Genomic DNA, 25,066 nt, shown 5'->3' on the forward strand with positions numbered 1-25,066 from the left:
CACCAGCTCACAGGCTGTAAGTACAAACAAACTTTTCCACCTAACGACTGTTACAAAATAGCATGTTCATATTCTTCACGTTAGCATGCATGAAAAGGGCACAAGCTAGGCTTAGGCTAGCCTATATTACAGGAAGCTACAACAGGCACATAACTGAGTGTTCTGTTCACGACGTGTAAAATCAGAGAATGCCTATATAGGAAGGGCTCTGGTAAAATCCATTAGAGGAATGGTCTATTTTTTTGAACGTAGCCTACAGGCCACGCGCCAGGTGTAGCTATTTCCATTGATTAGGCCTATTGGAAGCTAATTGTTGCAGAAGACGCAACGCGAACGGAATGCTTCAGTTACGTGCCTGGTGTAGCTACACTCATAAGAAACTGTATGACCACACTACCCTAGCTTGTTGAACCTATAATCTTCTAACCTAAGCGTTAAACCACAAATAATAATATTGGCAACAATATCTTATGCTCAACTAAGGACTGGTATTGTTCTAGTCTAAACAGGGAAAATCAAAAACACAATACCCGTGCACTATTAGGCTAAGTTGCTATCACTAGAGCCCAGGTATTTACACTTCAGTCTAATTTATGTCTTCTTGCCATTATTACATTGGCCTTTGTAGACCTACAATGATGTTTTGTTTGATTACTTGCTGTTTACTTAGTGTTTTGTATGTCTTCCAGAGCACATCCTCATGTCGGGCTACACAGCTTTCTAGCCTACATTAGGTCATCACGTTAGAAGCAAAGGTTTGTGAACTTTTATTGTTGTGCTAGTTAGTTTCTAGAAGTCTTTTTCTATTAGGCTAATACAGGTTCTTATGTGCTCGTCAATGTTTGGGAAAGTCAATTCATGGGTTTCATCTGGTCACTTTCCACAGGTGTATAAAATCAAGTACTTCGATTATGAATGCAGACTGCATGGTGCTTGATTAATACACCTGTGTAAATGGACCTGATGAAACCCATGAATTGCATAACAGATATAATTGATATTACTGAATGTCTTCTTGTGGGTGTGCTACTTAGTACATCATACACCTTACCACAGTCACTAAAATATTTTTGTTTCCATTGTGCCAGTACAGTTTTGTGTGAGATAGTGAATGTCTTGTGTACTATTAGTATCTTGTAACTTGACAGTAATACACATTTATTTACTTTAGGTACCCAAACAGAATACTTCATGAAAAGTATGAGATTTGATACAAGCACTTCGGATACACCATGGGCTTGGGGGCCTGCTACCTCTACTCCCATCAAGCCTGTTCATCCAAGACCAGCTAGAAGACCTCGGGTTGATCAAGAGGAGGAGGAGGATGAAAGTGACATCTCCACAATAACACCTGATGGCTCCACCTATGGCCCAGCGCAATCAATGAGCAGTGTATTAGAATCATCACAGCCAACGAATGTGTTTTGTGTGTTGTCCCTTCGGACACCCAGGACAACACAAGCCGAAACAACAACTCGGACCTTTTTCCCTAAATAATCCCAGCACCATCTTACAAAGGATCTGTAGGCCAGATGTCTGCATCGTCTGGCAAAAAGAGGACATCGTTAATTCTGTGCATAGTTTGGATGTTCTTGTTTTGTGTTTGCATTATTTTAATAGACTGCAATATTACTATTTGTCAGTGTTTCTCAAACTTTTTCAGACCAAGGACCACTTAAACAATAATAATTTAAACAAAATAATAGATCACAGACCACCTAGCAAAAAAAAAAAAACAGTAGACCTACTTCAACAGTATATTACACAATAGGCCTTCTCACTGAACCACCTTGCTTATTGTCTTTGCACCATGCTTATGGTGTCAGAGGATTCATATGATTTAAACTGGCATATTGTAGGTTACATCAGTGTTGCAGAACTGTTTTGATGTACATACAAGTTGGCTCAATATTGCAAACAACTCATCTATTATATTTTATCACATCTACTTGTGGAACACTTGAGAGAGCTTGTGGACCACACTTTGAGTACCACTGCTGTATGTAAATATAATAAAGCTATTTATTGAAAATTGACCTGTTTGGTATATTCGTTTTAGGAGTTGCATCAGTTTTTGTCCCTTTTAGGCTAAAGGTTTATCTTACCTTTCGTATCTTCTGTCTCACAGGGGGACATGGTTGAATGTTTAGTGCATTTTGAAGGGAGTACATTATGTTAAGGCAGACTGGTTCTAATCCTGGGTACAGGGTCATACAGACAACAGGGGTACTGGTGTTGCCCATTTTTCTAACCAATCCCCTTATGAAAAAGTAGTATAGGAATCTTATAGTATTTTGGGACAAAATATTATAGTAATCTTATAGGAATACGTATTTTGGGACATACTGTAGTACTAATAACTCTAGAAAAACTATAGCAGTTATAGGATATTGTATAGTAGTCCTATACTATAAGATTCCTATAGTACTTTTTCCTAAGGGTCATACGTGACAAAACAACTTGAGTAGGCTAACCTCTGCCAATGTAGGGTATCAAAGCCACAGTTCTCATTACTGGAGAAGTCTTGCAGCACACGTTCTCAGCTTCTGTAGGCATTCTGGTGCAATTCCAGCGAAATATAGTAGGTAAGTGTGTTTGCATTTAGATCTATATATATATTGGGCTATGACCAAGTGGTCTTTCAATGATAGTATCATGGAATTCAAACCATAACTATCTATTCCGAAAGCATACAATTAGCAGGCTAGGTCAGTGGATGAACTGCATTTAGGGTGCTTATAACCTGTGTTGTGAAGTAAAATATCTACTAGGAAGATTGCGAAGACTTTTGACTGTGTAAAGAAATAGGTCTTTATTTTAAAACGTTTCCAACTGTTTATTACTTGAATGCAAGATGACGATTGCCACAAACGTTTACCTCTTTTAGGAGAAATTTTAAGCTGACATGCAATTGTTACCATTCTATTAAACCAACGTTCACCGACAAACAATCAGGAAGCGGTTCTTCTTCCTACTCGGATACTAGGATCAAACACATGAAGTTGCATCTCCGAAGACATTTTGTGCAACAGTTTTGACTCGAGTTTTAGCCAGGTTTTAGCACTGTAAAGTTGAAAATGGAGCATAGCACAGGCAGAATCGGATGAGGACGCACTGGAGGGAGCGTCACAGTACTGTTAGCCAATCAGAGGCGAGGTCATTAACATGTCATGAATATTCATGAGCAAGAGGCAAATCCTGTCGTTCCTCCCCTCCCACCTTCCCCACCAAACTAGAACAGCATGAAATAGACGCAGGAGAGCATTTTTTTCACCAAAACCGGCTCACAGGGCATTCATTAATACTAGAGACCATGGCAAAATGAATGAAAAAACGATGAGATGAGACCTTTAACTTAGCCAGCCAGTGTTATAAAAGTTCAACGCTTGTTTTCGTGCAGTAGGCTAGCCTTTTTGATAAGCGATGTCATGGGTAGGCTGACGTGATTAAGGAGGGCTTTCTGCTCCTGTTTATGTTAAGGTTTTACATAGGCTCAATAATGATAGGCTACACTGCATGTTAGGCTATATTAACCAAAAGCGCACGTTATGTAAATAGGCGGGTCAGATCGCGGGCCGGGTATCATTTAATCATAATTAATATTTGCGGTTGAGGGGGGGCCTTAAAAACATATAGCCCAGGGGCCTCAGGTGGTATTAAGGCGCCCCTGTGACGGAACGCAACTGTGTGTAAGCACCGTAAGGAACATAAAAACCGCCAAGTTCAAGTTGGGGCAGCCGTGGCCTACTGGTTAGCGCTTCGGACTTGTAACTGGAGGGTTGCCGGTACGAACCCCTACCAGTAGGAACGGCTGAAGTGCCCTTGAGCAAGGCACCTAACCCCACACTGCTCCCCGAGCGCCCCTGTTGTAGCAGGCAGCTCACTGCATCAGGATTAGTGTGTGCTTCACCTCACTGTGTGTTCACTGTGTGCTGAGTGTGTTTCACTAATTCACGGATTGGGATAAATGCAGAGTTTCCCTCACGGGAATCAAAAGATATACTTATACTTAAGTTCGAGTCCATTTGATGGTGTCGCTTAATACGCATTTGTCAGACAGTGGCAATAATAATGTGTGTGACTGTTTCTGTCATGGTCTGCTGGGAGCGTCAGACCCAAACGCAGGGCAAGGCAAACTTGGAATAATCAAAAAGTGCTTTACTTCCATGAAACTTACAAACCATGTGTATTAACACGATACGAATAATGACTGACCGAGACTGAGGGGAGACAGAGGGTTTAAATACACAGGGGTAACGACACAGGTGGACAAGGAACAAGGTAAAACAAGAGACAGGTGAACACAGGGCTGGAAACTAACAGACTAACAAGGATCAGGTGAGAGGTGTAGACACATAGCCTAGAAATCTAGACGCACCCTAGCGGCAGCAAATTACATTTGCTTCCAGGGCTAGTCTAGCAACTCTCCGTTGGCTTGTGAGCTCGAAAAATTAAACTTCTATCAGGCCAATCAAATCGTGTATAGAGTCGTTAAGCGGGCTTAACATAATGATTGATGGCAGAGTTGCAACGGTTTGGCTTGAATTCCCTGCTACTTGAGAACAAAGAGGATGGATGTTGCTGTTGTCCAACAGTGTGACACGGTTTAAGCTTGTTTTAAGTTGGCAAAAGTTTGAACTAGCCAACTATCTCCGCCGGTGGGAAAACACATGGGACTCAGCGCTGTCCTATTGCATGCAGAGGGAATTTGAAAGACAACCGATTATCCTGCCCCTCGGACTGAGCACTAAGAACAGTGAGTGCCCAGACCCTACATTTTAATGTGGGTCTGGCTCATCAGGCTAGTAGACACAGGCACAGGGAACAGAGACACATAGCAAAACAAACAAAGGAACACATGGCACAGGACACAGGAAGTAAATAACACAACAGGAAGTCACATGGAAAAAACACTAAACAGGTAAAACAAGACAGGACCCTTACAGTTTCACACTGCACAAGTTTGTGTTACAGCTGTTTTATCTGTCGATTTTCATTTCGGTGCTGATGTTAACAGATTTAACAGATAACAGCCACACTGCAACCATAAGTCAACTGAAATTTAGAGGGCGTGCTTTCAATGCATGAGGTAAGGTAACAAAGAGGTAAACAGAACACAAGCACATGGTTAATAAAGGAACTGATGAATAGGAAGTGAAGACTCATGAGTACAAAAAGTGTGCACTGCCAGTGTGCCTGTGTATGCATGTGTGTGTGTGTGAGTGTATACAGTATGTGTGTATGTCTATACAAAGACATACATTGTGTACTGCTGCCGCTGCATTTGTGTGTGTGTGTCAGCGTGTGCCTCTGTGTTCCTGTGTTTGGGGGCGTGTGCGTAGATGCTGCTCTCCAATTGATGTAATGCACGGATGCAATCTTGGGCAGATGGGTTGGCGGGTTATTCTGTAAAAACTGCTTTCGTTTTTGACAGAATAACCCGCTTTAGGGAGGCCAGCGTGGTCGGGTAGTGACCCCCTGGGACGAAAAGCTTCTATTTTGTATCAGTCCAGTGGGACTACATGCCCACCAAATGAAAGTGAAAAATTATGTAAAAAACCCTAGAAAAACCAGATCACACTGCGCAAGTGCTGGCGGTAGCCATAATAATACACTATAGTTTCACTGTGGCTATATCACTATTTCTTATTATCGTCAATTGAAAACATCTGTCCTAGGACACAGGCGTACCCAGGAGCTAGAAACACCAAACCCTGCATAGAGAGGCTCAGTGAATGGAGAGTAGAATGTATGTAAATGAGTAAGTGTGCGTGTGTCAGGGGAGATGCTGTAGAAAGACAGGGTGCCAGCCAACCAGTCTAGATACACTCCTACCCTTTTGGTCAAAGATATGGGGGCAGGTATATCTGTGTAATTATGATCATGCCAGGCACAGTAATTGTTCTTGAAGCAGTTTAGATTCCAGGACTTGTCATTGTATCCAAATACGCAGTTGTTTCCTTCTCCTTTTCTAATGATTCCTTTGTACGTCACTGCTATATCAGCCCTGAAACCACTCAACTCAGCCTCCCAGTAGTAGCGTCCAGACAGACTCTCTCTACTTATCACCTGACGCCATTGCTCAAACCTTTCCGGATGATCAGGATATGACTGCTTCTCTTTCACATGTGTCACCTGTCTGTCCCCTTCAGACAGAGAGAGTTCCATGTGCGCTGTGTTTGGGTCCAATGTTAGTTCACAGGTATCTGTATAAAGGAACAGACATCAGGAGAAAATATAACACAACAAAACTATTGCCTACTAATACAGCAAAACTTTATTTTAGAAAACAAATGTTAGCTATTAATACATACAGTACAGTAACTAATATAATAGAAGTAGATGTTTTGCCAGTGATCTTCACTGCAATTAATGATGTTGACCTCTTAGAGTGCTATCAGTGCTATAGATGAGTTCCTCATGCCCAGAAATATGGAAAAACATATTTAGTTTACATTTCTATCATATTTAGATCCTAAGATACACCCATTTGTAATTTCAGGCCTAGAAATTTCATATCACAGAGGTACAGGTGAATTACAGGATAATAGAAGTAGATGTCCATAAACCCCTCAGGGTACAGGCACAGGGAACAGAGACACATAGAAACTGAGAATTTTTTTGTCTATTATTTAATTTTTTTACCCCATTCACCTGTAGTGTCACGACATATTACAGAGGTCAGTGACCTCTATCTGACCTCAGAGGTCAAACTGAGAATGCCTCCAGATCTTAAATTAAAGCTTAGGTCATCAAGAACAAACCCTGAAAGTTTCATGCTTCTTTCTTTCATAAAAAGCAAGCTTGTCCCCATTTTAACCACTACACTACCACCGCTCCCGGTAACCTTAACCTCAAGATCAGCTGGTTGCTTATTTACCTGGTTGCTTATTTACCAAGAATTTACTAATAATTTATCAAGAATAAATTACCTATTGATTAAGAATAAGAAATTGTTTAATAAAGCCCATGTGCAATGGTGCTTAATACAGAACTTGTTGAGCACAAATACATTGTCCTGCTCATTTTCCTATTAAAAGTAGATAAATTGAGTTTGGTGCAATGGAGGTGATGTGATCAAGTGTTTCTGTCATAGTCTCAAACAGTCTCTACTCTCAAACAACTTCTCTGTCACACGCACACGCACACGCACACACACACACACACACACACAGATCAAAATGTTACAAATTGAGGAGATGTAAACATAGATAACTACTTATAATTTCATGTGAATGGCACTCTGCTATGTAAACTATTGAAGTTCCCTTTGCAAGCTTGCGGGTTAGCTAGCATAGCAACTAGCTGATGATGTTAAATGGCTCCTCATTGTCCTTCTCAAACATGCTAATCGAATGTTTCAATGATCAGACCTAATCGTGTATGATACAACGTCACAAGAGGGTTGATTAATGTTAAACATTTCATGATAAATTTGTTCAGACCAGACATCTATTTACTAATTAACGCTTTTTAAGGTCTGTCTGAATGGTGTGTATGCAGACTCACATTTTCGTATTCCTGGTGTAATCCTGAACTCTTCATCATGGTCCACGCTGCATGAAAACATTCACAGATTCAGACAGACATGCATGAGTGTATACTGAACAAAAACTTTCTGATATGAAAATAAGCAGGGGGGGGGGCACACACACCATCTTACAGACTTCAGTGTGGGGGGGTGGGGGGGGGGGGGGGGGAGTGGGACTGATTTACTAGGGCCCCAAGTGGAAAGGGGGTCCTTGAAAAGTCTGGAATATATTTTTTTTCCCTGAATATTTTAATTTCCAAATTAAATGCCATAATGAATGTAAGACGAAATGTAAAGTTAATTTGTAAGTGTAAAGTGTATTTGCTGCATAACTTGGTTGCTTGACTGACTGAATTTTGTATATAAAAAATAGTGAAGACTGTCTAAGGTCACTTAAAGCGCAAAATGGTTTAGTCCGTCTGCAGGAGGATACAGTAGGTAGGCTATGCACTTTTTGTTGTTGTCAAATTGATGGAGATATTTTCTTAAGTTGCTTGTGTTTTGTCTAGCGTTGTGTCTATTTGCATTTGTTGTCATAAATGGCAGGTCGTTTGCACCAGTCAGCCACCACACTGATTTGCTCTGATAAGAATGGCCTTTGTAAGTCGCTTTGGATAAAAACATCTGCAAAATTAATAAATGTAAATGTGGTGAGGATTATATATAATGTACTCTGTACAGATTTTTTTAACAGTGTGGAAAGATTTCAATGGACTAGTCCAGCTTACAGTATTTCCACACAAATAGGAAGGCTGTGGTTCTATGTCTACTTTAATTTGAATTTGTGCATGTGGTCACAGTCTCCGTCACGTAGTTGTTAGAGGAGTTAGAGGACTAGTGACAAGATCACAAGATCAACAGTTTCTTTCTTTCTTTCTCTCTCTCTCTCTCTCTCTCTCTCTCTCTCTCTCTCTCTCTCACACTCACACACACACACAAATAGGAAGGCTGTGGTTCTATAACTGCTTTCATTTTGTGCATACGGTCACATAGTCTGTGCATGTAGTCACGTAGCTCTTACAGCTAGTTTCATGTCCCATCCTGTAATGGGTTTTCAGCTTTGGGTGTACATTTTTTACCTTCAATAAATGTCATGCTGAGGTGAGTTTAACAGGTGTCACCTTTACATTATGCAAAGCTGCTAGACATAGTTGCTCCGGAGCTACTGTATTGATGTTGTCTATGTGAAGAGATCAAACTCCCAATAGACTTGCTTAAAATTGTGTTAGGAAAACAATTGTTGAATGTCAGTGTAGATTTTTATAGGCTGTGTAATATGCTATTATCAATTAAGGTAGTATATTTTAATTGCCCCTGGACCACCTAGCATTTTGGGGAGCCCAGAATTATTTCTGTCATAGGGCCCAAATTTTCTAGCAGCGCCCCTATGTCTGTGTGTGTGTGTGTGTTGCAAGATATAGGCTATATTTCATTTCATTTCATTTCATTTCATTTTGCAAACTTGTGGGCCTGTTTACTAAACTGTGTCAAACGAACACACTAAAATGAGTGCATAATATACTACATTGTATTGAATTAATGTAGCCTACTAGCCTATTCATTTTATATCCGGTGCAAAACAAGAATCTTTTTGATGCAATAACACTTAATAAAGACATAACTGTATCATATATTCTACTTAAACCAAACAACTCTGAAATGTATAAAACTGAACTGGCAGATATTACAGAAAAATATCTTGTGAACATCACAAGCAGCTCTGAATTTGGTGAAGCCTTATATTATCTCTGGCTTTTTTCTGTCTCAGCAGCAAGTACTGTAGGCTAACCTAGTTGTTTATCCTGCACAGCAGGGGCGCTGCTAGGGTTGTATTCCATAGTATGCACCAGACATGTGGACTCGAGTCACATGACTTGGACTCGAGTCAGACTCGAGTCATGATTTTAATGACTTCAGACTTGACTTGATAAAATTCGGCATGACTTGCGACTCGACTTGGACTTGAATACTATTCACTTGAGACTTGACTCGGACTTTGCCTCTTTGACTTGTGATGACTTGACATGTCTCGAATCAAAAACTAAATTTCCTGATCGTGGACCAGTCACCCCACAGACGCTTTCCCGCGACTAAAAAAAAATAAAAAAAAATAGCGGAGACAAGCGGCCAGAGCACAGTACAGTACTGCCGCTACCCCCACACGCGTTACGCACTGTGTGTAGGGCACCAAGAGACAGAGGAAGGACCAACATTTAGCCAATCACTAGTAGCTTTACTGCAAACTGATTTGCACTCTTGTTAGAGAACGTTTAATGTCAAAAAGCACCAACAGCATGTTACATAAAGTTGATACTTTTCGAGTCCTCTCCATTAAGATCCAACTTGAACTTATGCTAGCCTACTGCATTTAATTGAGAACGCATCCAAGCACACACGAGAGGGAGAGAAAATGAGTAGGTTCCAGCTGGCTTGTCATTGTTGATGATGATTGATATCTTCTTTTAAATATAAGAAACATATAAAAGGAAATCGTGAAGGCAACAAATACGAGATTAGAGGAGATTGTGAATTATCCGGTTCTCACTAGCCTACTGTACTGTTATAAACTATGAGATCCAGGTCACTATGACATAGCTGCACTCACTGTGATTTGGAAAGTGGACAAGAATATTATGAAGAGTTGTCTTTGCCTTGTGTAATGGAACTGGTCTTAATAGTCTTGAAGTATTCAATAATTTATTTACATGAAGCACATGATATGCCGATTGAAATACATTTCACTCAGCTACTGTAGCTAGGTGGCTACTGGCTACAGCTCATAATTCACTTTTAATTGCAAACAGAAAATGTCAAGCAAGCATCATGTCATACATGCTTCTCTTGTGCCAACTTAATATCATGCTTATCATTGTTAATATTGTGCTATACATGTGGCACAAACAATGTTTGAGTTTGTGGACTAGCCATAGGCTATATTTGAACGGAGCTGGTAAAAAAAGGATCATTATGAGAACGTGTGACACAATGGGCTTAAAGTGACAGTGCACCATTTACAAATGAGATAAACAGCATCAAATGTGTAGTATTTCTTAAGAAATGAATACTTTAAAACAAAATTACTGTCATTATTATCTTTTAAATAATATAAAAGTGTTGACCTTGGCTTCCCTTATGAGTCGCCACTGCCAGACAGCCTAATAAATTGTTTGCAGGCAAATCTGTGGCCTAGCGCAGTGAACTGCCATCAGTCAAATTATTACTCATCCTTACAGTGGGCTCCGCAATTTGGAAAAACAATATATATATTTGCAGCTGTGCTGAGTGTTATGTAGCTATCTGTTTACAGATTACACAGGTATGCGCATGCATATGTCGTAAAAGATTACAAGACAGAAACATTGAACATATTTTAATCTGTATTTATAAACAAAAAATACTGTGGATTAGATGGAAGTGCTAAAATTATGATCGATAGTCTAATAATGGCATTATTAAGTGAAGAGTACCTGATGACTTGTTCAGGACTTGAAAAAGATTGGGACTTGGACTTGGACTCGACTTGGCTTTGATGTGACTTGGACTTGGACTCGACTTGCCCTTCTCTGTATTTACTTGGGACTTGACTTGGACTTGACTGCTAAGACTTGGGACTTACTTGTGACTTGCCAAACAGTGACTTGGTCCCACCTCTGGTATGCACCATGGCTCAGGACACTAATTACCCCCCCAATGAGCAACCAATGAGCTTATGTTGCGATTTGCAATAGGATAGGCCTAGAGAAAAGACAGCTATGGTCACCTAACAATAAGCATTTGCTGTTTGGTTGTCCCAAACTTGATCCATACTCTACGCATTGAGATGATCTATGCATTAACTGAATATTATCAATCTTGACGAACTGCGATGTTCCAAACAGAGTGACTGTAGGATCTCACTGCCTTCAGCATAACTGCTAAGAACAGTGCACCCTTTAAAGGTTAAACATATGAATGGAACATTGCGTTTCAAAGCGCCAGAACGGCTTATCATTTTGTGACAAAGTTTACACCAATCATCATCTTATAATGTATCCTTATGTTGAGATTTCCATTCTCTTTGCCCTAAACATAGGCCATAATTTGTGCGTGAAGCATGTTTCAATTAAGACAGTACACAAGATATTTTTATTGTTGTAATACTGAATGATTTCATGAATAAAGCGTTGAAAAATTGTACATACACTGCGTAGGATTACGGCTGGCGACGCCAATGCTGCACAGATGTAACTGTAAAACTCTGAGCAAGACATGTGCCGGGATTAGTGTGTGCTTCACCTGTGTGTACACTGTGTGCAGTGTGTGTTTCACTAATTCACGGATTGGGATAAATGCAGAGACCAAATTTCCCTCACGGGATCAAAAGTGTATATATACTTATACTTATGTCATCTCACACTACTATCAGCGTGATAGGGTTGCAATATAGGCTTACGTGACTCACAGTGGCTCAAACTAAAAGTGCATTCTCTGTTGGGATAGTGATGACAGACAAACCGAGAGGGATAAATGACAGCAGCAAGGTTTCCCTTTATCTCATACGAATCGTGCATTCTTTGTTCAGTCTAACTTATTATACTGATCTGTCATGGATTTGCACAGAGTTGATTCTCAATAATACGGAACAAATTGCGCTCCGTATCAGTTCAATACGGAACACATCTTTTTCCTTTCAAATACGGGACGATTCTGTATTTTACGGAACGGTTGGCAACCCTAATTACAGGTACTGGAACTGGTTTAATTCACCCTATTAGATTTCCAAGACTACTTGTGCACCACATACTTCAGTCTCTTCAGTTTGCAATGTGGATCCTGCAGTCTAGCAGAGAGTAGCTTCACTCCTGTGTCTCCTGGGTGATTGTAGCTCAAATCAAGCTCTATTAGGTGTGAAGGGTTTGAAATCAGAGCTGAAGCCAGGTATGAACAGCCATCCACTGTGACTAGACAGCCAGACAATCTAAAAGGATAGGTACCATTTGTGATGTTAAATTCTTATTACACCTGCAGTATATCAAAGCACTGCTCAGACATTTCTGTACGACATCAATGTAGGAAGATGTACTGATATTTTAGTGTCTGATTCAGGCATTATTACTTGGCTATGTTCACCTTAAAATATGGTATATACCAACAGACTGCACATGAATGAATGTGCATTCTGTCTCCCACAGGAGTGAGCTGCACTTTTCTTATTCATGCATATGCATTTAATGGAAGGGCAATGGAAAATTGGGAATCCAGATTGCTGTTGATGTGTCAATAGGAGAAACTTTCAGAAATAACAACATTGCATTCTATCATTGAGAGACAAACTGTGAGCTACAGCTCTCAATCAGTCCGTCTCATTATCTCATATATTTCACCTCACAAATATAAATGTGCCTTTATGTCTTATATACCTCAGTAGTTCCAGTTTACAATGTGGGTTCTTCAGCCCAGCAGAGATCAGATTCACTCCTGAATCCTGCAGGTCGTTGTTACTCAGGTCCAGCTCTCTCAAGGGCAGGGATTCTGATTGGAGACCTGAGGCAAAAACCTCACAGGACTCATGAGTGAGATTACACATGGCCAGCCTGCATATAACAATGACACAAACAGAATAATCAGCAAGAACACAACACAGACATCATGTCAGGAAACATTTCACCACATCAAAGGAGATTCTCTGATACACTGACCTCAGTATCTCCAGTTTACAGTTAGGGTTATTCACCAGCCCAGCAGAGATCAGATTCACCCCTGAATCCTGCAGATTGTTATTACTTAGATCCAGCTCTCTCAAGGGAAGGGTCTCTGATTGTAGAGCTGAGGCCATAGCTTCACAGGACTGATCAGAGAGTTTACAGCATGCCAATCTAGATATAACAAAGTAATATGATAGATGATTGTTCATTAAATCATAATCAAACACCTTTACTTTGTTTTCTACATCAAATTGATTTCCGTTGTATTGATGAAACTATATAAATATATTATGAAGTTTACGATCTACTCAGTCGCTTCAGTTCATGTTCTCATGAGCTTTCTACAGTCCATACTTGGCTTCTTTTGGCTCTACCAATCCTGCAAGCTTATTTAGCCTTTTATTCATTGTCAGTACCATAGTTACCGTCCCATAGCACAGTCACAGCTGACGGTCTCTGAGTGGCAAAATAAAAACAGAATATATTGCACACACCCAAAGATCTCCAGGTTACACTCTGGGCTCATCAAGCCAGTCAAGAGCAGCTTCATTCCTGAATCCTGCACCTCATTGTTATGGAGGTCTAGCTCTCTCAGGGGTGAGTTTGCAGCTTGTAGAGCTGTGGCCATAATTTTGCAGGATTGCTCAGTGAGATAACCATTCACAAATCTGTGAAAGGGCACAATATAAACAGAATACTGAATAAGATGAGGTGATTCTGGTCTACCATATCATGCTTAAGGATTAACCCTCTAAGCGCCCATGTCGCAATATTGCGACAAGCGTCATTACTGAATAAAACAGACGATAGACGCGAGTACAGTGTAAAATCCTCATTTGTACTCTTGACCACTAGTTGGCAGACTACTTTATTGTAGGCTATAGTAGCATAGGGTTCGTGATTATAGTAATAGTTTACTATTGTTGGTTTACATGTGACTGTTTTCCTGTTCATTTGTTATGTCGGTGAAATGACAAAAAAAGAAAGTAAAACTGCTCAAATATGTTCAACATCTACTGTAGTATTTACTGAAATGTGCATAATTCACGGTGGTTACCATCCAGTGACATCATAATATGCAAATTAGATTAGTACATTTACCCCCTTCATAAACTTCTGTTCATACTCAATGATTTTCACATTTACAGTAGGACTTTATCTCTGACCACTTGCAAGCCATGGCCTTTTGAAATTTTGATGTAAAAATCCAATTTATTTTTTTAAACCTGGGCGGCTAAAGGGTTAAAACATACTATTGGATGGTATTCTTCCCCCTACTCCCCAAATTCTCCATAAAACTCAATACTGACAATGCTTTTCTGCAGTTCATTACAACTGGTACCAGTCTTCGAGCACCCTCTTCTGATGTATTGAATTTCTTAAGGTCAAACTCATGCAGCACCTCCCCTGACATCTGAAGAATGTATGCCATTGCTGAACAGTGTGCAGCAGAGAGTATACTGTCTGAGCGTTCATCTGATTTTAGAAGTTCCTGAATTTCTCTGTGAAGAGACTGGTCTCTCATTTCCAGCAGGCAGAGGAAAAGGTTGATGTATCTCTCAGATGAGACATGATGTGTAGCATATAAAGGGTAGACATATTCATTTCTTACATCTTTGACACTGTCTGTAATGTACTTAATAGTTTTCTCAATGCTCCCAGAGCTCTTCTGTGTATGAGTCAGTAGACCTTCAAGGAGACTCTGATTGAAGTCCAGTGAGATTCCAAGAAAGAACCTCAGAAAAAGATCCAGATGTCCATTTTCGTTCTGTAAGGCTTTGTCAACCATTGCTTTTTGTAGTTTATACAATGAATCTTTCTCAGATCCATCTTCCTCACTTGTCTTGTTCAACTCTTCATCATCTGCCAGGAAGGAATGAACTGCCTGCATGTTATTGCTTGCAAAACAAAGAAACACATAGAGAGCAGAAAAAAACTCCTGAAAGCTCAGATGTATGAAGCTGTAGACCTTCCTCTGATTAAGCACAGACTCCTCCTTAAAGATCTCGGTACATAACCCACAGTACACTGAAGCCTCAGTGATATCTATGCCACACTCTCTCAGGTCCTCATCATAGAACATGATATTGCCCTTCATCAGTTGTTTGAAGGCCAGCTCTGTAAGTTTCAGAATCACTTCTCTGTTTGACTGTAGGAGCTTCTTTAGATCACTCTCATCTCCCTTATCAAACTTCTCGTGCTTTACATTTGTCTGAATGAGCAGGAAATGTATGTACATTTCAGTCAGAGATTTAGGGATTTCTGCCCTGTCATCTTCCTCCAGGATCTTCTGAAGCACAGTAGCTGAGATCCAGCAAAAAACTGGTATGTGGCACATGATGTGTAGGCTCCTTGTTGTTTTAATGTGTGAGATGATTTTCTCGGCTTGATGTTCATCAGGGACTCTTTTCCTGAAGTATTCCTCCTTCTGAGGGTCATTAAAGCCCTCAACTTCTGTCACACGGTTGATGTATTGAGGGGGGATCTGATTGGTTGCTGCTGGTCTGGAGGTTATCCAGATGAGAGCAGATGGAAGCAGCTCTCCTTTGATGAGGTTCGTCATCAACACATCCACTGACGATGCCACAGTAACCACAGATACCTTCTCACAGTCTAAAAATTTGAGTGGAATTCTGCTTTCATCCAGGCCATCAAATATGAACACAACTTTACACTTGTCATATATCTTTGAGTCTACACCTTGAAGTTCCGGATAGAAGTAAACTAGAAGACTATGGAGGCTGTACTGGTCATTTCTAATCAAATTCAGCTCACGGAAAGGAAACAAGAACATGAAATCTACATCCTTATTGGCTTTTCCCTCCGTCCAGTCTAGAATGAACTTATGCACAGAGACGGTTTTCCCAATTCCAGCAATTCCTTTAGTAAGCGCTGCCTTTATTTTTTCACTTTGTTCAGGTATATTTACAAAAATGTCATTGCAGTCGATTGGCTTGTCTTTTAAGTGTTTCCAGGATATTTTCTCTATCTGTAAAACTTCATGTTCTTTATTCACCCCTTCACTCTGTCCTTCTATGATGTAGAGTTGAGTGTAAAACTCTTTCAGAAGAGTTTTATTCTCTTGTATTTTGAGTCCTTCAGATAGGCTCTTGTACTTGGTCTTCATGCTGGATTTGTGTCTCGCTTTAATAAGCTGCAGTACATTATCCACTGGCTGGTAAGAATTCTGCTGCTGGATTGGATCGTTAGGGACCAGCTCACATACACCACTCTTGGACTGATCAAGGACCAGACCTTCCCTCTCCTCACTGCATAGACACATCAGGAGATACAGAGAACAGTCACAAATGTCAGAGATTGGAGAAAGTAGGGGGTAGAAGTTATACAGTCTCCATGAATTTAAATTCATTATTTTATTTTCATTATCAATATTCATAATTGATGACTATGTTTCTATGTTTGAAAAATGTTTCATGTGTACAAATGATGGCATTTACACCCTGTTTCTTACCTTGGAGGCTTCTCAACACTGAAGTCAAGGGGTATCTTCATGGATATATCACTCTTCATGGAGACACAGCTGGGCACTTCAGATGCTGCTATTTGGGTTGTCTCTCTACAAACATTACATTAAAAAAGTTATAGATTCCTGTTTGTTGTCTCATAAGCAATGGATTTAATTTATATCTCTGTGTGTAGCTCTATGTTTCAGAGAAACTCTTCATTCAAAATATACATCTTTGATTAATAGCATTTAAACCCAATTTCTTGCCTTATTGGATTAAAAGAAGGTTTCTCATCACTTAAGTCAGGGGGTATCTTCATGGAGATATCACTCTTCATGGACACACAACTGGGCACTGGAGATGATGTTCTCTGGGTGTTCTCTCTGGAAACATTACATTAAAAAATAATGTGTTATTGTTTGTCATCTCATAGCAACTGATTTAAGTTAGCTGTGTGCTATATACAGGTATGGACTCTTTCAACTGCAGAACCAAACATGTGCATTCCTAAGGCATTTCAGGTGGCACAGAAAAAAAACATTCAGCTAATGGTAATTTAGGTACAAACAAAAATGTAAAAAAATTAAAGTTGCCATTTTGTAGAGCATTACGCTAAAGACTATTCATTAACATTTCATCCAAGTATCTACATTGGCTTCAAGCGTTTCAACCGGAAATTATCTAGGAACAGATTAAAAGGGTCTATAGCTATATAAGCTACTTTACTGAACTAAGTGACTATTTGCTACAGAACACCTTGGAAATAAGATAGCCAGCTACTAACCCTACACTAGATATTGTTATGGATCCATAGCTGTAGTCATTGCCTTTGCCAACTTATTTGCCATAATTTTTCGCCTATTAACCAAGGTTTATACATTGATTTTGCTAAGTTTCTTCAGCCATGAGGTTAATACACAGGGACAGGCTATATATGGAAATGCACTTCTTTTCTTCATTCTTCTTTATGATTAAAACACGATCTGATTCTGATTCATTGAGCTATTGAGCATTGTGGTTAATACATGGGCGTGGTTAATGTATGGTTCTGTTTTTTTAATTTGCATAAAGAACTGTCCTGCGGTTAGTAAACAATGTGGCTAATACACTGGAAATTACTCTGATGAACAACACAATTACATGTGATTGGTTACATTTAAACCCAATTTCTTACCTTGGATTAAAAGAAGGTTTCTCATCACTTAAGTCAGGGGATATCTTCATGGAGATATCACTCTTCATGGACACACAACTGGGTACTGGAGATGCTGCTCTCTGAGTCTTCTCTCTGAAAACGATTAAAAGAAAGAATCAATTACTGTATGTTATCTCAATGGATTTAAGTTCATACCTGTGTGTAGCTCTATGTTTAAAGCAGAGTGCAGGGTACGCACAAACTTTTACAGGTGCTAGATCAAAACTCAAACTGAAGGTAAAAATCAAAAGATTCTAAGACACTGTATTAGAAGCTCCCAGAAACGTTCGTAACATTGCACATAAAATTAAAGTTTCTGGAGGCTTCTAATAGTGTGCTGATCCTTCTTTTGATTTTTACCTGTAGATCTATGTTTCACAGAAATGTTTTATTAAATAATTACATCTTTGATTAATAGCATTTAAACCCAATTTTTTACCTTGGATTAAAAGGTTTCTCATCACTGAAGTCAGGGGGTATCTTCATGGAGATATCACTCTTCATGGACACACAACTGGGCACTGGAGATGCTGCTCTCTGGGTGTTCTCTCTGCAAACATTACAATCAGGTGTGGGTGTGATGGAGTAATGGAAATGTTGCTACTGTACCTGACAATATGTTTGGCCAGGTTTGATTCCTGAACTCACTGTTGCAGGTCTGTGTTGTTTTGGATCGACAGTGTCAGCTAAATACCTTTATCTTTATTTATTTGGCTGATGCTTTTATCCAAAGCAACTTACAGGTGTCAATTATCTGCAGGGCCAGACTCCCTGGAACAACTCAGGGTTAAGTGCCTCGGCTCAAGCGCACAATGGTGGCAGCTGGGAATCGAACACACAACTTTTCGGGCAACTTTTCAGGCTACTGCATGCTAACACAACTCCTTAGCCACTACACTACCACTCGCCATCAGATACATGTCTCTTCATCACATTTTAGATGACAACATGCAACAGTGAGGAGCCCATCGGGGTAACCATGGCAACTCTATGGTATTGGTCTACAGTTACATGTAAATGCTGTGGCTCACTCTGGGTTGGAGGGAGATTCTCCACTGGAACATGATGGATCCACCATGGAGTGGTCACTCTTCATGGATACACAACTGGCTACCTGAGATGCTGCTCTCTCAGTCTGGTGGTGAGCAACAGACTCCTCTCTCTCAGCAGCAAGGCTTAATTTAGAGGCAGTGCCTTCCTCCTCTGTGTCCGTAGAAAGACTCATTTTAAAAGCAGAGTCCTGCTTCTCTCTCTCTCCAGAGAGATTGACTGGTTTCAGGCCTTTATGTGGTCACACACAGCACATTATTGACACATGTTATTAAAGGATAATTCCGGTATTTAGCACTTTGAGTCCCTTTTCTGGTTTGTGTTGGATGAACAAGAGTGGTGGACACCGAAATTTTGACGATTGGTCCGGTCTCGTTGTCGTTTTGAATCGCCTTTACTGCTTCAGAGTGGCTGCCTATGGGCATGCACAAACATGTCCTTAAAACAACCCTTAACGTTCGTTTTCAAAACTGTGCAACTCACCGAGTGGTTAGTGGTGTTAGTGGTACTCAAAATTTCGGTGTCCACCACTCTAGTTCCTCCAAAACAAACCAGAAAAGGGACTCAAAGTGCTAAATACTGGAATTATCCTTTAACACTACTATGATATATACACATACAGTACAGAGTGATAATGGACATGAAATAAATTATTGATCAGCAGAGAGGTATGTTTACCGGTATATATGTATTTTCTGTCAGGGTTTTGGCTTAACATTCTATTTTGCTATCTTGCCCCTGCAGAGGGGTATTTCACAAAGGCAGAATTAAAACATCCAAGATAAATGATAAAGCGAGGTTTGACATAGCGTTGTCTGGTCATCCTAGCTCAACTCGTTTCACTAATGCCAATCCAGGATGAGTAGGAGCAACTATGTCAAGCCAGGTGAAAGTAAATCAGGATGTGTGCGCGTTCTCGTTTCTGCTCCAAAGTGCCCACGGTTGGAATAAAAAAGACGCATAAAATAGCGTCATTCACACAAAGTGAACAACCGCTTTTGATACAGACTAACAATGAAGTAAAGTTGTCCTTTTTGGAATGGGGAATCATGGCTATTTCTGTAAAACAGCAGGAGTAGGCGTGGTAGACCAACTGAATGCAAATTTACGTATGAACCCACGTGTGAGCGCTTCCTTGTCTCGGCACGCAACGTCATTAAGAAAGCGCTTGCCACTGCAAAGATGCACATAGTATGATATACCTTAATATTATAGTTGAAAATACCTTCCAAAACTTGCCCCTCCACTTCCAATCAACTACAGTAGGCTATTCATCAAACGTCTATCAACAAAAGAAGCAAACAACGAGTACCTAGGCCTATGTTAACAATTATAAGGCTATCACAATTAAAATAATAACCATATGCTAGTAGGCAGACAATCTGTTTTGTTTTGCGAGCAAATACATTTAGCGAATAGTATAATGGAATAAAGCTCCTTGAAAATTAGCACGGAGGTCTGATTTGAATGACAGCTAGCTGAGCCAATAAGACAACATAATTACCATTAGAATTAACTTAGCTTGGCCGTTAGCCTGGTCGGGACCAGGCTAGGTGCAGAGAATAAATCCCCATGGTAACTTATGTGCCATCTCTTTTGTGAAACCAAGTCAAGGATAAATTCATCCAGGATAACCAAAAAATCCCAGCTTAATCGCTTATCTAGGTTTTGTGAAATACCCCTCAGGTCATGTTTGATATTGGCTGTCATTTGCTTTGTTTATTTTGCCATGTGCCACTGTTGTTGTTTTGAACCCGCCCTCACCTGTCTTATGTCACTTCCTGCAATTGTAGTTCCCTCCATTTTGTCTGTGCTGGGCAGGGGGTCAAGAGCGTGCAGATTAGCTTCGGCATGTTAGCATACGCCATTTTCAAGTATGGCACCGCATGGAGCATTTGGAACCATGCATGTTGGTGGGTGGGTACCTATCCAGCGGCTACAGCCAAACCTTACTCAGTGCGTATTTCTTGAGGAGCCTATGAAATTAAGTTGCGCTTCAGGACGACTCCACTCGCGTTCCCGTGCAACTTTTTCTTCTTGTTACGTGGCAAGCAAGGTATGTGCCAGACATGTGGACTCGAGTCACATGACTTGGACTCGAGTCAGACTCGAGTCATGATTTTAATGACTTCAGACTTGACTTGATAAAATTCGGCATGACTTGCGACTCGACTTGGACTTGAATACTATTCACTCGAGACTTGACTCGGACTTTGCCTCTTTGACTTGTGACGACTTGACATGTCTCGAGTCAAAAACTAAATTTCCTGATCGTGGACCAGTCACCCCAGAGATGTTTTCCCTCCGCGACTAAAAAAAAAAAAAATAGCGGAGACAAGCGGCCAGTCCAGAGCACAGTTCAGTGCTGCCGCTACCCCCACATGCGTTACGCACTGTGTGTAGGGCACCAAGAGACAGAGAAACGACCAACATTTAGCTAATAACTAGTAGCTTTACTGCAAACTGATTTGCACTCTTGTTAGAGAACGTTTACAATGTCAAAATGCACCAACAGCATGTTACATAAAGATGATACTTTTCGAGTCCTCTCCATTAAGATCCAACTTGAACTTATGCTAGCCTACTCCATTTAATTGAGAACCCCATCTAAGCACGCACGAGAGGGAGAGAAAACGAGTGGCAGGTTCCAGCTGGCTTGTCATTGTTGATGATGATTGATATTTTCTTTTAAATATAAGAAACGTATAAAAGGAAATCATGAAGGCAACAAATACGAGATTAGGGGAAATTGCGGATTTATCCGGTTCTCACTACTGTTATAAACTATGAGATCCAGGTCACTATGACATAGGCTGCACTCACTGTGATTTGGAAAGTGGACAAGAATATGAAGAGTTGTCTTTGCCTTTGTTTAATGGAAATGGTGAGTCTTGAAGTAGGCCTATTCAATAATTTGTTTACATGAAGCACATTGATATGCCGATTGAAACGCATTCCACTCAGCTAGCTAGGTGGCTACTGGCTACCAGGCTCATAATTCACATTTAATTGCAAACAGAAAATGTCAAGCAAGCATCATGTCATACATGCATCTATTTCCAAAGGAATGAAAGCTGTTTGTGCCAACTTAATATAATGCTTATCATTGTTAATATTGTGCTATTCATGTGGCACAAACAATGTTTGAGTTTGTGGACTAGCCATAGGAATGGAGCTGGTAAAAAAGATCATTATGAGAATGTGTGGACAGTGGCACACAATGGGCTTAAAGTGACAGTGCACCATTTACAAATGAGATAAACAGCATCACATGTGTAGTATTTCTTAAGAAATTAATACTTTAAAACAAAATTACTGTGTCATTATTATCTTTTAAATAATATAAAAGTGTTGACCTTGGCTTCCCTTATGAGTCGCCACTGGCAGACAGCCTAATAAATTGTTTGCAGGCAAATCTGTGGCCTAGCGCAGTGAAATGCCATCAGTCAAATTATTACTCATCCTTACAGTGGGCTCCGAAATTTGGAAAAACAATATTTTTATTTGTCATGTAGCTATCCGTTTTGTACAGATTACTCAGGTATGCACATGTGTATATTGTATGCGCATGCATATATCGTAAAAGATTTCAAGACAGAAACATTGAACATATTTTAATCTGTATTTATAAAAAAAAAATCTGTGGATTAGATGGAAGTGTTAAAATTATGATCGATAGTCTAATAATGCCATTATTAAGTGAAGAGTACCTGATGACTTGTTCAGGACTTGAAAAAGATTGGGACTTGGACTTGGACTCGACTTGGCTTTGATGAGACTTGGACTTGGACTCGACTTGCCCTTCTCTGTATTTACTTGGGACTTGACTTGGACTTGAGTGCTAAGACTTGGGACTTACTTGTGACTTGCCAAACAGTGACTTGGTCCCACCTCTGGTATGTGCATTATCACCACCCTCTGAACAGGAGGACGACTCTCAGAATGTCCAATAAAAATCGACGTTGGTCCATGCGTCATTTCCAGCTTTGGAACTTGGCGCATGGTCAGAGCCGACTGGCACTGGATGCGAGCCCCAGTGTTCAATATGGCGTTGACTATGAATTTGCCGGATTTACTAGCCTAGCCTCCGCCATTCATTTGTATGGAGGGCGGGACTTAATCACACTCTCCAGTTATATATACTGTAATACCTCCATGGTGCTGGGTTTGTCTGTGACTTTTGCTGCCTAGTAGTAAACTGTTCACTACAATAAAACATGTCAATTGCAACTGCTGTTGGTCTGCGCCTGGGTCCGACTAGAAAACCTGACATTCTCAAGGAAAAGTTCAATTTAAATGCTGTGCATGTGAACAATGCAACTGACATAAAAACACATCAGTCCTCGTGTTCCTGGACCTTATTGATGACTTTGACACTTCTGATTACACCATAATAGACTAGAATATTGGGTTGGATTATCAGGCAGTTAACAAGTGGCTCAAATCATACCTACAAAAAGGAACTTCTTTCACCAATTTGCACTTTTTCTTGCACATGCAGTTGTCTAGATGCTAAAAATATGCATTGCCTCAATACAAGTATCAAACATAATCATACAGTACATGGGCATATATGTGGATACCGTAATTTAAAGCAGCTATCCCTGACTGTGAAATTACCCATGATTATCTTTTGTCCTTCCTTTCACTCTAAAATGGCATCTTGTTGAGTAACAAAAGACATTCTGAAGTGTTTTTGCCAAAGAGAAAAGAGGAGAAGCTATATTTTATCAACATACCATCTGGCATGAAAACTAGCTAAACCTGTTCCGACCTCCTTTCCCAACACAACATCAATTTCCCTCTACCACACATGTCAGATTTAACTACGCAAATGGACTTAAGTAGCTCTTTCAGGTGCTTTAATTCAGGATTCAGTTGAACTTTAACAATCTACAACTTAGAAGTAGAGGGAAAATGTAATTCTCTAAAATTTCCCTTCCCCCCCAAAAAGGTTCTCGTTCCTCAAACTGTGTTGGATTAACACACTAATTAGGGGTGCCTATTGTTTTTGTAAGGATTATTAGGAGTTCAAGCAGGGACCCCAGACCTCACGCTCACTCACTTTGCCTGCAACAATGGAGCATAAGCATGTTCACAAAGGCTGCCTTCTTTGTGGTGATTTCCCCCCCTACTTTGTTGGTTGGTTCATGTTGTAGCCTAGGCTCCAATTGTGAATTACTTTTTATCCTGCATCATGTTGTAAGCTTGGCAGAAACAGTGGGGAAATGCTACCTATAGTATAAGGACTTTAACACCTTTCCTGTGTAACCTAGGCTATATCAATCAATCAAATTGAGCATGGACGGCCTATCAGCATCCAAGTTATTTGCAGGTAGCCTATGCTATCTGGAAAAGAGAGCGCATTGTTTTCCAGGTAAATTTGGAGAGAGCGGAAAAGAGGAAGAAATATGATACAAGTGTCAGAGTAAGAAATAGGCTATGATACAAGTCAGACATGACATAGCCTCACGTCTACGCAACAGAGCAAATAACATGAAGCACTCCCTAAATAATTTTTTCAAAACTACTTTGCAGATACTAATTTGAAGATTATTTTGAGTCGACTGAACAGCGGAACATAATACAAAAGTCCGTGTAGTCTTAAATCGTAAAATGAATGCACCCAGCCCGTTGGGCTACTTAAGATGCTGCTTATATTGTAGTCTAGCCTATTAAATTGTATATGTCAACTTAGTCTAGCCTACTTACCGTCTTGGACACCCGAAGTTGGAGACGTTGGTAAAGTTAGACAGAAATTGGCAGATTCGCGTTTTGCAGTTCAATAAATCATAGGCTAAACGTTTTCATTAGTACACAGCTATATCTAACCGGTAGACAACAGCCCGGTTTTTATCCGAAAGCATCGTGTACATATTATGTGGATAAATAAAATGCATCCCTTTGAGCATTCTGCTTTCAGCCGAGCGTCTAGGGATCTTCTACAAAGTGCAAAACCGAAAGTGGATACAAAGAAGTGTCTTGGACGGCATGTTCTCTGAAATGGCGCCGTGTCAGGTGAACAATAGTAATTCAACACTTTTATCCTCCTAGAGGAAAGAGAAGTTATATTTTATCAACATCATCTGGCATGAAAACTAAGCCACAGAATGTCCCATCACACTCAAGGTAAACTCAA

The 25,066-nt window shown here is 40.1% G+C and overlaps 1 protein-coding gene across 4 annotated transcripts in view; it reads right to left on the minus strand.

Annotated features, from left to right (window-relative positions):
* Positions 1–5,424: 5,424 nt before the first annotated feature.
* The window catches only part of LOC121707551 (NACHT, LRR and PYD domains-containing protein 12-like), a 36,156-nt gene continuing 16,514 nt past the window's right edge, over positions 5,425–25,066 (minus strand). The window contains exons 1-13 of one of the 4 annotated variants that reach the window (XM_042090205.1): positions 24,640–24,925; positions 18,909–19,158; positions 18,317–18,427; positions 17,857–17,970; positions 16,949–17,065; positions 16,688–16,792; positions 14,526–16,484; positions 13,710–13,883; positions 13,210–13,386; positions 12,931–13,104; positions 12,315–12,488; positions 7,510–7,556; positions 5,425–6,206 (exon numbers count right to left, since the gene is read on the minus strand). In XM_042090205.1, the coding sequence (XP_041946139.1) occupies positions 5,656–6,206; positions 7,510–7,556; positions 12,315–12,488; positions 12,931–13,104; positions 13,210–13,386; positions 13,710–13,883; positions 14,526–16,484; positions 16,688–16,792; positions 16,949–17,065; positions 17,857–17,970; positions 18,317–18,427; positions 18,909–19,102 (3,897 nt within the window). In that variant the 5' untranslated portion in view covers positions 19,103–19,158; positions 24,640–24,925 and the 3' untranslated portion in view covers positions 5,425–5,655. Of the gene's footprint in view, positions 6,207–7,509; positions 7,557–12,314; positions 12,489–12,930; positions 13,105–13,209; positions 13,387–13,709; positions 13,884–14,525; positions 16,485–16,687; positions 16,793–16,948; positions 17,066–17,856; positions 17,971–18,316; positions 18,428–18,908; positions 19,159–20,691; positions 20,944–22,283; positions 22,289–24,639; positions 24,926–25,066 lie in introns of those variants that run through there. The other 3 variants (XM_042090211.1, XM_042090225.1, XM_042090219.1) reach the window with 3 other exon arrangements.

Source organism: Alosa sapidissima, chromosome 1 (assembly GCF_018492685.1).
Source record: "Alosa sapidissima isolate fAloSap1 chromosome 1, fAloSap1.pri, whole genome shotgun sequence".
Classification (NCBI taxonomy): Eukaryota; Metazoa; Chordata; class Actinopteri; order Clupeiformes; family Clupeidae; genus Alosa; species Alosa sapidissima.